Source organism: Rutilus rutilus, assembly GCF_951802725.1.
Source record: "Rutilus rutilus genome assembly, chromosome: 9".
Lineage (NCBI taxonomy): Eukaryota > Metazoa > Chordata > Actinopteri > Cypriniformes > Leuciscidae > Rutilus > Rutilus rutilus.
Genome location: NC_140223.1, coordinates 29,170,228 through 29,187,105, shown reverse-complemented (window position 1 = coordinate 29,187,105; position 16,878 = coordinate 29,170,228). Strand labels below are relative to the sequence as shown.

The 16,878-nt window shown below is 38.0% G+C and overlaps 2 protein-coding genes across 3 annotated transcripts; one reads left to right on the top strand and one right to left on the bottom strand.

Annotated features, from left to right (window-relative positions):
* Positions 1-529: 529 nt before the first annotated feature.
* Positions 530-5,787, top strand: LOC311297633 (uncharacterized protein). 2 transcript variants are annotated; one of them, XM_084420018.1, is made up of 3 exons: positions 530-1,132; positions 3,264-3,332; positions 3,466-5,787. In XM_084420018.1, exons 1-3 carry the CDS (start codon positions 1,066-1,068, stop codon positions 4,869-4,871), a joined length of 1,542 nt encoding a protein of 513 aa, XP_084276144.1. In that variant the 5' UTR covers positions 530-1,065; the 3' UTR covers positions 4,872-5,787. The 2 variants fall into 2 exon arrangements, with proteins under 2 accessions (XP_084276144.1, XP_084276145.1); XM_084420019.1 differs by lacking the exon at positions 530-1,132 and adding an exon at positions 2,358-2,456.
* Positions 5,788-8,246: 2,459 nt separating this feature from the next.
* Positions 8,247-15,005, bottom strand: LOC311297068 (uncharacterized protein). The gene is made up of 17 exons (XM_084419160.1): positions 14,592-15,005; positions 14,332-14,383; positions 12,983-13,363; positions 12,506-12,793; positions 12,127-12,420; positions 11,620-11,655; positions 11,174-11,515; positions 10,762-11,058; positions 10,482-10,584; positions 9,875-9,916; positions 9,733-9,759; positions 9,430-9,645; positions 9,281-9,307; positions 9,114-9,158; positions 8,932-9,000; positions 8,809-8,827; positions 8,247-8,695 (listed from the first exon to the last, which is right to left on the bottom strand). The coding sequence occupies exons 2-17, from the start codon at positions 14,366-14,368 to the stop codon at positions 8,657-8,659; spliced, it is 2,262 nt and encodes a 753-aa protein (XP_084275286.1). The 5' UTR covers positions 14,369-14,383; positions 14,592-15,005; the 3' UTR covers positions 8,247-8,656.
* Positions 15,006-16,878: the final 1,873 nt, after the last annotated feature.

The following is a 16,878-nucleotide window of genomic DNA, read 5'->3' as shown; positions in this document are numbered from 1 at the left end:
GAAAAAATAAATAAAATCCTGCTGGTACCTGACTTTTCCTAAAAGTGTCTGTATTTTCATTTAAAATGTTTCATATAAATTACAAATAAGGCAAAAAAACAAATGAACATATTTACCTATAGGGCTTGGGTGCCGCGTTGCATTCTGGGACGTGGCGGCCATGTTGATGGCCTCGCGAATGTAAACATACAGCAAGTCGAATGAGGAGAAGAAGCAGAGTTGGGAGAAAGAAAACTAAGAAAAAAGATGTTAAAATCCCGAAAAGGATGTGGAATTTACCAGGATACATTAAATAGGGAAGCCAGGGACCGGTATGTGGACAAAATCGGCACTATTAACGGTTTGGATCCATATGAAATTCCCAACAAAGAGTGGAGCACCGACGACGACTTGCTGCCACAGTTTTGCATAACAGACATCTTCGGCTACCTTGTTTGTGGTGTGAGCGCCTATACACTTCAGAACAGTTCTGAAGCTACAAGTCATTGGAGTCTCATGTGAAGTTCACAAATGGATGGGTTCAGGAGCTGCAGATCATAAAGCCGGCAAACAGTGGGAACACAGTAATCCGGACAAAGGTAAGCTGCGCTGCCGTGCAAAGGCAAAAGACCGTAACTTCATTTTTGTCGAAAATGAGTTATTGCTATTTTTGGCACATTCAAGACCCCCTTTATCATGTGTATAAGTATCTTGAGTCAATTCCGTTGTTTTTTCGAGAAAATAATGGGTTGTCTGAACAGTAACTTCCAAAAGCCCATGAGAAACCAAGGCAGAACACCGTAACATCAGTTACCGCTCTTTGGCTTTGTTTTGGAACGCTCAAATTGAGTGGCACTCTGCCTTTGTTTAGCCGCGCGTCAATATGAAGTTACTGTGCCGGCCTGGAGTTACGGTATTCTGCCTTTGTTTTACTGCCCAATAAAGTTTGCCGCGTTTAAGTTACGGTGTTGCCTGTGTACTGTCATGCAACTCTCATTGAAGCACTTCTGACACACACGGTACCTGAATAAAAGTGTAGTTAAAACAAATATTGTTGAGTGGTTGTTTTTACTATAGAGTTTAAGGATGGCCCATTACTCTCGAGGGAAAATGATGGTTGAGATGGCTTTGAAACGCAGACATCAATGTGAAGGTAAGAAAAACAAAAGATGCATTAGACAAACGTTAGATCGCGATCTAACATTACTTCATTTAGCTAGCTAGCAGCCTATAGATAGATTTACGATGACGTCACATTTCTCCCGCAACTCCTTACGGCGCCATCTTGTGTGTCAAGTGGGTCAAGCGTTTGCATTACGGAGCATGATAATATCCTGAATCGGCATTATTCTGAACATGAAAATCATACGATTATTCTCCGTTTGGCTGGAGTCAATGTTCAGTGCAGCTCTTGTGAACATTTAGAGGTTTTGTGCTCTGGAGATGTGACACGTACTTTATCTAATCATTTCCAAGATGGGCTAGCTAAATGCGCTAGCTCTCATCGGCTGTCAAATTCGCTGTCTTGACACTGAGTCTAAATGTACCGTATAATAAGGGCTGTGCAGATATCAGCCGCCTGGCTACAGCGATGTGAACCGTCAATGCAGGGCTCCAGACTAACTTTTCCACGAGGGAGAGAGAGCAAGACAGCGCTTAGTTTGGAGACGGTGAAGTCTTGTTTACACTTTCGCCTGGCTCCGAAGAGAGAGGGAGTGCGCGCGCGCGACCGGCTCTCTCTCCCTCTGCTCGTTCTTTCAGTTAAACATGCGCCCAGTTCATCTACATTACTCACCGATCAAATAAGACTTTGGCGGGCGCTAAAACAAGTTCAATGCAGGAGAATTCATGCGTGAATTTAACTGAGTAGTACATGACCATGCACTCGCACAAATGCGACCACATAAAATTTTAACTCGCACATTCTAACAAAATAATTGTATGCTTCCAGAGACTTTCTTCCTCTTAATTCGTCAAAAGTGTACGCACTAACGGTGTGGATGAGATACTTGGCAATGTCCATTTCCTGAATATCGGGGTATGCTGCAGGATTAGCCTACATAACCAGTCCTCTTTCCTGCAGGGCCTGGCGCTCTCCCTCTTTCGACATTGTGTAAGGATCCTTTCCATCGATATAACTCAATTTCTCATCATATCTTGCCTTGCAAACATCGTCTAATGTGTCCCTGTAAATAACCTTCACCTTGTCGCCAGGTTTGGAGGAATTTGTCATCGTATCTCAACACAAAAGAGTCAAAAATACTTTATATTAACTGGCTTTCTATTAATGCAGCACAGTGGCTTACTGACAGCTTTGACACACAACATGGCGGCGCGCCGCAGAGGATAATGGGTAATTCGAGAAACGGAAACCCATCTATAGCATAGGCTAAAGTTAGTCAGTTATCTAATGAATACCAAACTGTTCCATATAAAAGCACTATAAACAAGCAGAGACTATAACTTGCCAGCAATAAGTAAGTTAAGCGTAAATAATCTCAAATAAATGTTTGTATTTATTTTTTGCTTTTCATAATGCAGATTATTCCCTCAGTGACAGCATGTCAGTGACAGCAGTGAGTTAGACAGACAGCAGACTGCACGACACGAGTGGAGTCGAATGCAGTTAGCTACCGTGTATGGTCACGCATAAAAACAGTAGAAACAGCTTGCAATTAAATCCATATCCTACCCTTTCTTGTAACCTGATAAAATCCATGGTAATGAACGTCATCGGAGATGTTTAATCCACAAGCATTCTGAGCATTATTCCTTGATGGCGTTCACATCAATCCACAAGTCCTTTAAAGGCGATTTTCATTTAATGTACAAGCAATTATATCCTTTTACGTTAGCGAACATTGCAATAAATAATAATTGGTTGCAAAACGGTATCCACCGACATGTATAGCTTTTTTGTCTGGTTGTCAGTTAGGCTATGTCAGAAAAACAAATAATACAAATTACTCCATGCTATAGCATTTGAGATTGGCCAATCAAATCCACCAGTCAGAGAGCTGTCATTAAAGCATTGTAGCCAAACTTAACCCTTGATTAACCAGTGGCACTAACTTGTAGGCCTGATAATTTGTTAAAATAGACACTGACTAATCAAATAACCTATTGGTAAAAACAAATGTTTGCTGGACCTACGTGTATTCGATATATATAAAATATTATTTCCTATTCAAATTTCCCTCGATGCCTTATTTTTATTATTATTATTATTATTATTATTGTTGTTGTTGTTATTACTATTATTAAATTTGCTCTATTCTTTTCAGTTCCTTGTGGCGATATTCCTTGCAGTCCGGACGCACCGCAAACAAAAAAAATGATCGTTCTGGACAGTGGTAGGCATTATCCCAATTTGATAACATTGACATTAATTAATCAAATATTTGAAGAATATTTCATGTTCATGTTCCATATTTTTCCATGCATGTTTCTAATTGTAAATTTGTAAATTTGTTCTGTTCATTTCAGTTACTTATGGCGATATTGATTGTGATCCAGCACCCAACTCAAAAACATGGACAGTTCTTGATAGTTGTCTGGATATTAGTTTCCCAGAGTTTGGTTCTGATGAGCTGTTCTGCAGCACACCTGACACCACGCTTGATGCTCTTATGGAGTTTCACCTTGCTCCAGCTCCAGCTCTACTGCCAGGGCCCACCCTCGTTCCACTGCCAGCACCAGAGTCCACCCTCGCTCCACTGCCAGCACCAGAGTCCACCCTCGCTCCACTGCCAGCACCAGAGTCCACCCTCGCTCAACTGCCAGCACCAGAGCCCACCCTCGCTCCACTGCCAGCACCAGAGCCCACCCTCGCTCCACTGCCAGCACCAGAGTCCACCCTCGCTTCACTGCCAGCACCAGAGCCCACCCTCGCTCCACTGCCAGCACCAGAGCCCACCCTCGCTTCACTGCCAGCACCAGAGCCCACCTGCACTCCAGCCACAGCCCCACCAATGAGAGATCCGTGTAAATGCAGAAGAAAATGCACAGACAAATTTAGTGAGGAGAGGCGTAAGGAGATCTGGAAGAGGTACTGGGACATCAGCTACACAGACAAACGTGCATTCATGTTCCACAGTGTCAGCCAGGTACCAACAGCAAAAGTTTGTGGGGATGGAAAAACAAGTCGACGGGGCAGGTCCTTTGTTTACAGACTAAAGAATGCAGATCAGGTCCCACAGCAGGTCTGTAAAACTTTTTTTTTGGCCACTTTGGGGTACCACCCGACGAATGACAGTCTGGTCCTCTCTGTGATGGGGAATGAGATAGGGAATGAGGCGATCACAAGAGACCAAAGAGGAAGACATACACCATCCAACAAGCTGGACATGCAGCCTTTTTATGACCACATTGAATCATTCCACCCATCAGTGAGCCACTATCAAAGAGAGCATGCCCCACATCGTCGCTACCTCCCTAGCAACATTAACATCAAGCTCATGTATGCTGATTATTTGGAAAAAGGCAACAGCTGCTCCTATGAAAGCTACCGCAAAGCTGTAAAACAAAAGAACATCAGCTTTGCAAAGCTTGGAGAGGAGGAATGTGAGGAGTGCGTACGGCAAGATCAGCACATGAAAAATGACCATGATGGGGATGGCCATGACATCGACTGCTTGCAGTGCCAGAGGTGGCGTGGACATAAAGAGTCTGCCGTGCAGAGCCGAATAATATACCAGGCTGATGCAGAGAAGGACTGGCCAGAGGACACATTGGTGAAGAGTGTGGACCTTCAAAAAGTCATCATGTTGCCTCGTATGCCTGGTTTGAAAACATCAATCTTCACAAAACGCATCGTGGCATTCCATGAGACCTTTGCCTCTGTTGGCAAGAAAAAAAAACAAAAAAAACACCATCTCTGTGGTCTGGCATGAGGGCATGGCAGGGCGAAGAGCAGCAGAGATCACCTCGGCCTATGTGACTGCACTAAAAAAAGAAAGGGACATATGCCACTGCATCTTCTGGGTGGACAACTGTTCTGCCCAAAATAAGAACTGGTGTTTGCTATCCTCCCTCGTCTGCCTTGTAAATGGTGATACCACCTCCATGGAGGATATAACTTTGAAATACTTCGAAAAGGGACACACGTTCATGAGTGCTGACAGTTTTCACCATGGTGTCGAGCTGGAGATGAAAAATCGACCTGGAGGTGTGCTGTATGACTTTGAGGATTTTGTGAGTGTTGTGGCAAGTTCAAACTCCAGGAAGGTGGAAGTGGTTGAAATGAAGAATGAAGATGTGCTGGATTGGAAGGATGGGCACTCCTGTGTGAAGATCAAGAAGGCATCAAAGTTGGGCAAGATGTCAGTGATCCAGCTGCGACGTGGCTCTAGGAGCCTGTTCTTCAAACTAAACCATGCAGATGCTCACTTTACCGAGTTGGACTTCCTCCGGGCTAAGTTCGAGCTGAAGGTTCCCTCTCTCCTGAGACCACATGCCCGGGGGATTGAAGAGGCTAAAAAGAACGACATAATCGGAAAACTATGTCCTTTTATGCCCCCAAACAGGAGGGCTTTCTGGTGTTCACTGCCTGTAAGCGAAGTTGTGGAGGATGAGGAGTGAGAACACCCCTAATTCAGGATTCCAAGTTCAAACACTTGTACATGATTTACTCTTATTCCCATTCCATACATTTTAAATTTGTACATGATTCGTTGTTCTATCTGCTGTATCTTTGTTTTACATCTTGTTATATCTTTGCATTCCATTATTAATTAAATTAATGTTTTTAATAAAGAAATATGCTTATCTTGTATTCATATGATTCAGTGTCACCTCTCTGCAGTCAACCTGTTAGTTTTACTGCACACAAGATACTCTTTACTGCTATGGGGGTATTGTGTAATGTCTAATTCATTAATAATGCCATCAGGGTGCAACCAAATCAGAGGATAGCAATAAGTAGATGGCTAAAAGTAATTGTAAATCATCCAAAATAATCAATCAATCAATCAATCATTTTATTTCTAAAGCACATTTTAAAACAACACGAGTTGATCGAAGTGCTTTACAGACCCAACCTTAAATAACATATACACAAACAAACCATAAAACACAATACTGGTGTTACTATAATGATTTTGTAAATGGTGATCAGCAATCAAATATTGATAATTTGAAGTTACTGCCTTTTGCCTTGGTATGACTTCTCACTTTTTGCAGACAATACAAAGGCAGAATACAGTAACTTCAAAATTGGGGTCAAAGGTCAAGTTTGAACTCAAGATTTTTTTATGTAGATCATTTTCATTACCAAACCATTTAATTGCCAGATTTCCAGTTTCCTACCTATAATTAATTTGGCTGGACAACTAAAAAACTTTAAAGTCATTTTTCTCAGTTCCACACTCTAGCGACTTAAGGTCTTTTGCCTTTGTAGGGCAGTGCGCTCCACCTAGCTGCTAGTTTAGTAACCGTTAGTGCGAACAACCATTCACACATGTACTTTTAACTATGTGTTTCAAAAGTGTAGTTAGTAGCTGTCAACCCTCCTGTTTTTTCCGGGTTTCTCACGTATTTGAGCTCTTTTCCTGCTATCTTCCCGTTTTAGTATTTTCCTGTAAAATATCCCGTATTTTAATACTCTCATAACATTAACGTTAGCCCTTCCATCGGACCTGTCAGTCTCTGTACTGTTGTCCTGTTGCTACCCCCTTGCCCTTCCAGCGAAACAGATGTTTTCAAAGCATCGTTTTGCTTACTTGAAGGCAACCTTAGCGTGATGTTATGTTTGGTCGTCTTACAGCCGCGATCCAAGTGAGCCGACGACTCTTTGTTATCTCGTATACTTGGTCTCCGTGGTTGCGCCTCCAAGCAGGAAAGCGGTGGAAAGTTAATCCATTTTCGATATTTTTCCCATGGCAATTATGTGTTGCGCTGTTACACCCCACAATACAGCAATGGTTTACCATGGTTGAAATAGTAACGTCAAATGAATCAAATTAAGACACACGACTGAGAGGGAGTACATCTATAAACAGTGCGCAGTAGTCCGAGTAGCAGTAAAGGAGGAAATCAACATGGCGGCCACGCCAAGTAATGATGTCACGACGCCCAAGCCCTATTATGGCCATAGACGGTCATATTGACCGCACTGAATTTCACGGTATTATTTTGTTACATTTCCCACGGTTGACCTTTGTCTCTCAGCAACTTGCAGAGTAGCTGAGAGCACAGTTCATGGAGGAGAAAATAGCAGTATGGCAGTTGACACAAGGTTCCAGTCAGCAGCAGAAGCAACCACCGCAGCAGACACCAAAGCGGAGGCAGTGCTCCGCACAAGAGCCAAGCACAATATTGATGTAAATAGTTAACATACAATTTGTAATATAGGCTAATATTTTTATGTTTCTGTAGCCTACGCTTCCTTCTTGGTTCTTCTTTGTTTTGTTTTAGATCAGCTCGTTTCCAGTTTTTTTCTATTAGCCTATTTTCTCTGTTATTATATTAAAATAAAATGTTTTATAATTAAATAAGATACTTTTAGTTGTTATTATCTTGTTCTGAGTTATGTTGAATGGATATGGAAATATAGCCTATCTGTTGTGAATATGCGATAATTACGGTAGGCTACTGTATTATTATTTATAAATGTATAATTAAACTTGTTTAAATGTACAGTTTGGTGTTTTGTTTTTAAAAGATATCCTAATACAATAAAATGCATTAATCTCTCAATTGGGTATTTATCATTAAAGATATAGAGTTTAGAATCTAGCGGTCAAAATGACCGCTTGCAGCAGTTCTAGTAGTTATGGAATTCTGGCACTTCTAGTGTTAAATCTTCCTCTTGCTCTTTCCTCCCCCATTATGGGTGTATACATCCTGTGCTGCTGATTGGCTACAAGTCGCTTTCTGCTCCTTTAATACAATATTTGATCAAAAAGACATAGGACATTATCCCTCACTCCCTCTTTTAACTAGCTGTCTTTAGATCAACTCAATTCAATTCAACTCAATATCAGCAACTATTCTGAAGAAGAAAAAAAATAAAAAATTGGACATCCCTAGTTTTTGGAACTTCATTGCTGATGAAGCAGATGAAATGTTGATAGCAGGAAATACAGTGTTCTGTCAAAAGCACATCCTAATGATGAAGATGCCTCTTTAGATATCTTAACAATTTGAATTTCTGCCAGACAAATATGGGAAGAATATGTGTATGCAATCGAGATCTTAAGCCACATGTATTTTTCATTATTTTAAAGATAGCATAAGCATAATAAAATTTTGAAGCAAAACATTTCACAAAAACTTTAATTTGGCTTTAATACAAAAGGTATGGTCTGTGGATTGATTAAGTGCTTAGGTTGTGTAATAATGTTAAAATAATGTTAAAGTCAACACAAACTACAGACTCAGAAACTTTATGCATTTCATTTTCTAAAATAAACTCTTCCTGAAGCCTAAGATTATAACTTTTTAGAACTTAATTTTTTGTTAAATTCAGAAACTTTTTTTATATATATATTGTTACATGTACATCAGTTTTACATTGTTGTCATTTGAAAAAAAAAAAAAAAAAAAAAAAAAAGACAATGTTGAACAGAGTGAGAGAGAAAATAGGAGGAACAGGATGGGGAAATGATGCGAACTGGACTCAAATCCAGAGCGCATGTTCTAACTTCGAGGGTACGGCCCTGTTGATTTAACATTTTCATCAGACATTTCCATACAGGTCATCATCATAATCATAACCCTTAGAGGAAAATTTAAAGAGAAACAAAGATCAGTCAATGGCATATTAATCACAGAAATCAATTGTGTTTTCCCATGCTATAAGAAATTAGATGAAGTGATAAATGTACTCACGTGGTAGGTTTTCGGCTCACTGAGATACGTAGGGGAGAAAAGATTGTAGAATTATTTTGCTGTGTATGGTGAATATAATGAAATGACCTTGAGGGACTCATATGTGGTTCAAATGCACTGTACCTCTTTGGTGATGGAATATGAGGTTTGGAGAAAGGCTTGTTTCCTGACACAGTACATGTGTTGTTTGCCCTGTGAAGAGAGAAGGTTCATCAGTGATGCCGCTTTGGTTATTTGCATAGGAGACATTTTTTTTTTTAAAGTATACAGATTATTATTTTTTTTTTTTTATATAAAATAATGACTTGTATTCTGCTCTCAAATTTGCATTGGTTCTTGGTGATTGGTGTCTAAGAGAGAGAGAGAGAGAGAGAGAGAGAGAGAGAATCAAGTGTTACCAGATTGGAGGATTTTATCATTTAATAATGAAACTCATGACACAAAATAAACAGAAAATGTAAATATTGATTACCTAGAAAATCGACTCCAGATGCTCCGTCTGTTGAGAGATGTGACGTTTAAATAGTCATGTAATGTTTAAATAGCATGATAACAAAAATTATTTGTGCTTAGATTATGCCTTTTTTTTTTTGTAATATTTTAATTATACTTTTAACCTGCCTTTGTTCAGGCCTCAGTGGTCTTTCTGGAGCATTTCCAGTGTACCTGTAGATAGTTATCAGCACTAGTTGGACTACATTGGACAGATTTGGACCAGTAACATTTTTTTTTTTTTTTTTTTTTTTTTTTTTTTGCTTTTTGCATTTTACTTGCCCGATTTCACTCCGGTTTCCCCTGTTATTCCAAGCTGCTCTTCCTTCAGGCATATTAAAATGACTGGGGGATGGGGGTTGGATATTTTTAATTTAGCCTTATGAAAAAATACTAAGATACAAAGATAAGTTCAGTAAAGAAATCTCCAACCTTGAGAATCTGTTCCAAACTGATCTCCTGCATCAGAGAATAGGGTTAAAATTGTAAATGTATTACAAATCAGAGGATTTTAGCTTTTAACATGAATTAATTTGAACACTGATTAAATGAGTGCAATATGTCCTACATATACCTTTGTTCAGATCGTGACCCTTGGATATCATGAAGAGTTTTTCTACAATCAATAATGACAGTGTGATAGTGAGAAGTTGTTAGTGCTGCTGACTGATAAAAACAGCAATTAAGCATAGCAGTGGCAGATCCATTACAAATAAATTGAACTGGATAGAATTGGTATCCATGTACTTGGTATGCGTCTTCATGATTTCAAATATACCAGTAGTATGATTCTTTCAAAAGTTAAATGAAAAAAATCTGACTTCCTGATTGGAAGGTGTTGCTGTGCCCAAACTTTTCAAGTACCATCAGGACATGATGGTGATAACATGTACAAAGATTTGTTTCAATCCCTTAAAATACTGCTACAGCATCACTTCAGGTTTGGTGACCACCACATCATTAGATTTGCTGATGCATTACATGAGTACAGGTTTAATATATCGAAAAAAGTCACTTTTGACAAGGACTCTCTCAAGATTATTTAATTAATAGATCTGATAATTGCTGCCAGACATAGTCTGAAAAAGTATGACAAAATTAAAGTTTTAAGCAGAAACCAGATATTTTGAAGAATCAGTATAAGCAACAACAACAAAAAAAAATAAAAAAATAATACAAACCTGTGTCGCCTTTTATAAATGAAGACTCCAGCAAGTAAGCAAACGAGGATGAACACAAGTGAAGAAGCAATGACATAAGGCCCAAATCCAACCACTTGAACTCCTATGATAATATTATTGTTAAAAGGATTAGTCACATCTCTCACACATCATGAAGTACAGTTTCTGTTTGACCAGTCACATTAAAAAAATGGACAAAAGAGTCTAACATGCACAAGCCCAACTCATTAATGTAATCTGTAATCTGAGATCTGATGTAACTGTATCAGTCGATACTCACTCTTAACACTCAGGATGGCAGTATGGGTCTGTGTTTTACCACCCCAAAAGTTGGCACTGCAGATAATTTCATCTTTCTCTTCATATCCAGTTGGAATGAAGGTCACATCGGACACTGTTTCCCAGACGCCTCCACCCATGTGATTGTGGCTGACAGTTTCTCGGGCTGTTGGGACGCTCCAGCTGATTTTGGGAGGGTGAGAGGAGCATGTGTGGTTGACTGAGCATTTGACGGTGACGCGTGTCCCGGGATCGATGTCTTCAGGGAGGGATGACATCACAGGTTTGTCAGGAGAAGCTTTTTAACAAGAAACACAAAGATGTTATATTATGAGATGTGATGTATCTTTAAAAGCATTTTTATAACCAATAAATGATGAGTAATAACCAGTCAAATGGTTATATTTCCTCACCCCGCATTATAATGAACACACAGCTGTTGTTGAAACTGTATTTCTCATTTTCTTTTTCTGCTCTGAAGCAGAATGGCCCGTTGTCATGAGTTTGCACTTTATCCATCTCCACAGTACAGTCCTGTTCATCCGGGTTTCCCAGGAGCTTTGTGCGGCCTTTGAAGTTGTCTAAGACGTCATATGAGTCAGTGTGGAACATATAGCCCCCTTTTTTGGTGACCCAAAGAACGCGAAGTCGAGTGACATATTCTTCTTCCATCTTGAAACTGCACGGTATTACCACACAGGAACGAGTCAACGCTGTGATCTTGGGCATCACATCTGCCTCATATTGGAAATAAGCTAAAATGATATCATATAATGGATTAATCAATATTATTACAGAACTAAAAGTGTCATTGTCATTAGCTTAAATGTGAGAATATCTATTGTGCGAAAAAACATACTTTCATTCTGGAATGGACTCGATGGTTTTTGATACTCTGTAAGAGAATCAGTAGAAATCAATAAGCTTAGATTTTTCAAGTTTTTTGGTTTAAATTAAATGCTACATTTGAGCCTTAAAGGGTTAGTTCACCCACAAATGAAAATGATCCCATAATTTACTCACCCTCAAGCCATCCTAGGTGTAAATGACTTTCTTCTTTAATATAATCAGAGTTATATAAGAAAAATATCCTGGCTCTTCCAAGCTTTGTAATGGGAATTATTAGTAACTGAGATTTTGAAGCCCAAAATAGCATATTCATCCATCATAAAAGTATACATACGGCTCCAGGGGATTGGTCATATACACCAAGGAAGGCTTGAGGGTAAGTAAATTATGGGATCATTTTCACTTTTGGGTGAAATAACCCTTGAAGGTTAAAAAACATACTTCAGTATTCAACAACCACAATAGTCAATATCCTATTGTTCAGGTTAGTGTTACATTACAGATGCCAATTACTCACGCTGCACATGTAATACAACAGAAGCTTCAATGTTTCCTCCAGAAAATTTTGCAGTGCAAATCAATTTCTTCCCATGATCGTCTTTTGAACCCAGAAAGGTTATGGTGGAATTGGTGACCCGATTTAAACCAGAGAGTGGTTTGCTCCCCGTTGAGACCTGCATGTTCTCATAGTTCCATGTGATGGTTGGAGTCTCTCTCTGGCAGGAGTGATAGACGGAACAAGTGAAGTTCTTTGCGACGCCCTCTGTGACATCTGCCAGTTCAGGCTCAATCTTTATTCGATGATGAACACCTGAAATTGAAATTAAATAGGTTCAACGGTGACATTTAAAGTGAACTTATATCTAACAGCACAAAGCATATTTGTGTTCACTTACACTGTGCGCTTTTGTCCTTTGTAGTTGTCACTGTTTCACCACCATGATATGTTACAGAACACTTAATAGTTAAACTTTCTGCTTTTACGACACTTGTGCGCGTCAGAGTGATTTTCCACAGGCCGCCTTTAAGATGCTCATTGTCTAATTGATCAGTTCCTTCAGTACCACTCAGAATGATGTCTGGTTTGCTGTCTGGACACGTGTGGTTAGTCGAACATATTACTGTAAAGGTGTCACCCGTCCTTTCACCTCCATAAATAATAATGCTGGGCTGCGGTGGACTTGCTACAGTTGACAGATACATTAGAATTAGAATAAATAAAAAAAAATATTAAAAAAAAAGTTAAAAGCAAGTCAGTTGGAGAGAAGCATATTATGTCTAATGTAATAGAACATTATTGACCAACACTTCCAGCCACAGTTGTACAATCACATAATATTAAACTAGAAGAATATTATTCCAAGAATATTTACCATCAACAAGAATTGTAGAAGTGACTTCATAAAATTCATAGGTGCGCCATCCAACATTTTCAGGGTCAATCCATGCATATATTTTTTCTCCATGGTGGGACTGTTCCAGGTTTTTGATCAGCAGACTGCAATCCCAAATTGATGTTCTATATAAATCAGTTTTTCCTCTGAACTTTTCAATGACTTTGTTTGGATACCATGGATCATAAACTAAAGGATAACCTCTAGAGACCCACTGATACCACACAACTCTACGTGGGTCTTTGGGTGGATATGATGTGTAAGAGAAAGAACATGGTATAACCAGACAGGAACCTCTGAGACCGTGAATGTCTTTTGGCATTTTCACTTCCCATGCTAAAGAATCATAGAGAAGAACAGCTGTGGGACAAAAGTTGGAGAACATTAATAGCTGAATGGAAGATAAAGTGATTTTTCAAAAATATTGGTGTTAATGCATAAAGACTCTCAAAATGGGACTGTATATTTAGGTTACATGTATATTACTTTTAAAATGATGTCAACTAATTCATGCTAATACACAAGGAACCAGTTTATCTATTGACACATTTTGTTTAATTAATAAAACTAATGAATATAAACTTGTAAAGAACATTCCCACACTTTCTGACCAAAACATTTCAATGACTTTTCCACTAATTTGTGAGGACTGGATACCATATGTCAGATAGTAAAGAATAAATGAATAAAAAAAATCACCCCATGACATTTAGACAGTGCCCGTTGCTGGGGTGAATTGTGCATGATATCACGGGGCCCACAGGTAAGGCAAAAATCATCCACACAAACCCCTTCCCCTGATTATATAAAATACACACATTTCAAAATGCTTGTTTTGCTTTTGGCTTGACATTGTTTTCAATTTGTATACAAAAAAATGCCAGGCAGCATCTAATTGCTGTCAAGTGCAATTAGTGATGTTTGGGGAGTGTTTAAAATATGTTGATTTTTGCAGGAGTTTCTGCTGTATTTAATGCATGAATTATTGTTTACATATGGAAATATTTGCGGTTTATGTATGTAAACACGTACATATATGCAAAAAAATTAAGTGGACGCTTTCATTGTGCAGATTGGCTGGGTTTACAAAGATTTAAATTGACATATACTTTGGGAATTCGGAAACAACCTTGCATATTTCCAACTGTAATTGTGTGTATGATGGCCTGTACCTGTACATTACACTGCAATATTTAACATCGTTCAATTGCAACTCATCCAATATGAAAACAATATTTACACACTAAATACAGCACAAATTGCTGTATTTTTAAATGCTCAAGACAGACGTCACTAACTAAACGAAGAGAAGGAAACAGATTATATACCTTGTAAAAGCAGTTTATGCAGCAGAGGTCCCATCATGTTCCTGGGTTTGCCCTTAAGTAAAAACAAACAACTTTTTGTTGTGCGCAAAAAATGTATAAAGGCAAGAACATATTCTGTCCAATAGATTAACAACAGAAATCAGTGGAGTATTGACCACCCAGAATAATATGGGCTAAATGGAAATTATGAAACCTTAATTCTTGTTACATGTACTACAATATATATACAATATTTAGTATACTTTGATTTCCATTCTTACCTACTTAATGCAGTCTCATTAGCAAAGAAGTGGACTGTAAGAAAAAATGTGAGAGACTGAGAGAAATACAAAAGCACTGTTCGTTTTCTGAGAATGATTCTGAGGAGGCGTGAACTCTGTTATTATAACGTACTGGTTTAGAGAAGAACATATAGAGGGATATTTTTAACATTTTCTTCCAAATAAGGCTGTTTCTTGCAGTCGTGCACACAGTCTTACACCGTGAACAAATTATGGGCAGTCTTAGCCAACAGAGACTACTTTAGTCTACACCCTACAATACATCTTGATACAATCAATTTTTCCAAGTTCTAGTTACTTCAAGTTACCGAGGTAACACATTTGGCGTCTTGTTTTGAAGCAGTATTTTCTTGATAAACTTGACATAACCTTTAGATGCAAATAAAGAAAAAAGTGTCCTAAAAGTACCCTGACATCACCAAAACCCCAAGTTTTAATGCCTGTCTGATGTTGCTTTATGCTCAGGTGTATTAGATAAAAAATAATTTGTTCTGGTTCAAGAGTAGCCTAGTTAGTATGGTAGGATCTGGACCTAGGATCTTTACCAACTGTAGGTGGAAAAAAATGCAAAAGAGGGAATGCAGCAACACTTGTGGTAAGGGAAGCATTAATAAATTTAAAAAATTACCAATGCGGTTTGGCTTGAATGCATTGTGTCTGTTGTATACCCTGAAGAAGGCTCTCAAGCCAAAACACGTTTTTAGAATTTATTAAAGATCCCCTTGCCACAAGTGTTGCTGGTTGTTTTTTTTACTTTTTTTTTTTCACTGGTTCAAGAGTAGACTAGTTGTGCACGCACATTCCAGCCAACATTTCTTGGTGGGGCCAATGTAAGCACGAAATGGGTTTTTGAGGTATATGGATCCTACATGGGTTTGTTCCATTTAGCCTCTATCTGAATTAGCCTCAGTATGGTATAGGGCATGGGATTGCACCAACAGTCAAACCAAAAATTAATCAGACACCAGATATATATATGTTTTATTTCTTACTAGTGGGTGCAGGACAATATAGTTAATTTATGTAAGTGAGGATAGCAAAATAAAGTAAACTGTGACATATTATACCCAAAAATTCTTCATACAGTGGACTACCAGTAAAATGTTTACAAATTTTGGACCAAAAATTATTCAGACACTTTGACCTGGCCATGGTTTGTTTAAGTGTTTTTTTATTATTATTATTATTATTTTTTTATTGCTAAAGTGACCTTTTTATACCACAGACAAAATTAAGCATTGCTTGGTTATTGGTTGACCAGAAGGATGGCCAAAACCAGTGAAATATCAACTCTTAAATTCTTGTCATATTTTATTACCATTTCATTTTCTATAGAGAATAAATTGTGATAATGTGAGAAATGTTGAAGGTGTCTAAATAAATTTTGGTTTGACTGTACACTGTAAAAAAATATCGTGATTTTAACGGTCAAAGACTGTAAAAACGCTACAGTGAAAAACTGTTTATTGGTTAAGAGAAAGTTTCCTTACTATATACGGTAAACAACTGTGATAGATCTAACGGTACATTTAATGTAATTTTACTGTAAAATAGTTTTACAGTTTTTGGACGTGAAAAAGAACAAGTCATTGTATAATTTACATTGAAAAAACGTAAATTGACATTCCCACAATTCCCTGCGTGACACTTCACATTTGATGTAGTTTTGTTGAAATAACTGTTTCTTCATAGTTTTCTTAGTTTTTTCTAATCAGTTATGACATTAGGGTTTTATGTTACATTTAATGTTGTTAAATTAATGTTTATTGCATTTTTTAAATTTCACGTGTGTTACCATGATGGTGTTTAGTGTTTGTATGAATGACACTGTGCAGCTTCTATTATATTAATATTAACTTTCTTGTGAAAGAGCTGCTTGTGATGAGCTTTAATTCATCATGTAATTTTCATCTCCACTGTGATTGGTGGTTGTCAGTGTATTACTATGGTACAAAAGTATATTATATGACATTCTTGATGCTGGCAATTATTTTCTAAAACCACCTGCCCAAACAGAGTAGGAATGACATACAGAAATACAGATGAAAATTGTAACAGTGAATAAATTGCAGTGCACATTATTAAACCTTTAATAAACTATATGGTACAAATTAAACATCAAGATGCTAATTACATTTGAGTATTTTTTAGTCAACAAAAAACAGCTTGTTACTAAAACAGTGTCAATGGGGGTCAAGTTACATGGGGTCTGCAAATTATATCTCAAAAATGAAAATAAACACAAATACAGTATTAACTTTCAGCT

Bases quoted from the DNA above. Each gene is read 5' to 3' on its own strand.
- LOC311297633 (XM_084420018.1), top strand. From the start codon at position 1,066: ATGGCCCATTACTCTCGAGGGAAAATGATGGTTGAGATGGCTTTGAAA. The intron at 1,133-3,263 runs GTAAGAAAAACA...TATTCTTTTCAG, and splicing joins ACGCAGACATCAATGTGAAG to TTCCTTGTGGCGATATTCCT. The intron at 3,333-3,465 runs GTAGGCATTATC...TGTTCATTTCAG, and splicing joins AATGATCGTTCTGGACAGTG to TTACTTATGGCGATATTGAT.
- LOC311297068 (XM_084419160.1), bottom strand. From the start codon at position 14,368: ATGATGGGACCTCTGCTGCATAAACTGCTTTTACAAG. The intron at 11,516-11,619 runs GTATGTTTTTTC...ATATCATTTTAG, and splicing joins GAGTCCATTCCAGAATGAAA to CTTATTTCCAATATGAGGCA. The intron at 9,308-9,429 runs GCAGGTTAAAAG...ATCTCTCAACAG, and splicing joins CCACTGAGGCCTGAACAAAG to ACGGAGCATCTGGAGTCGAT.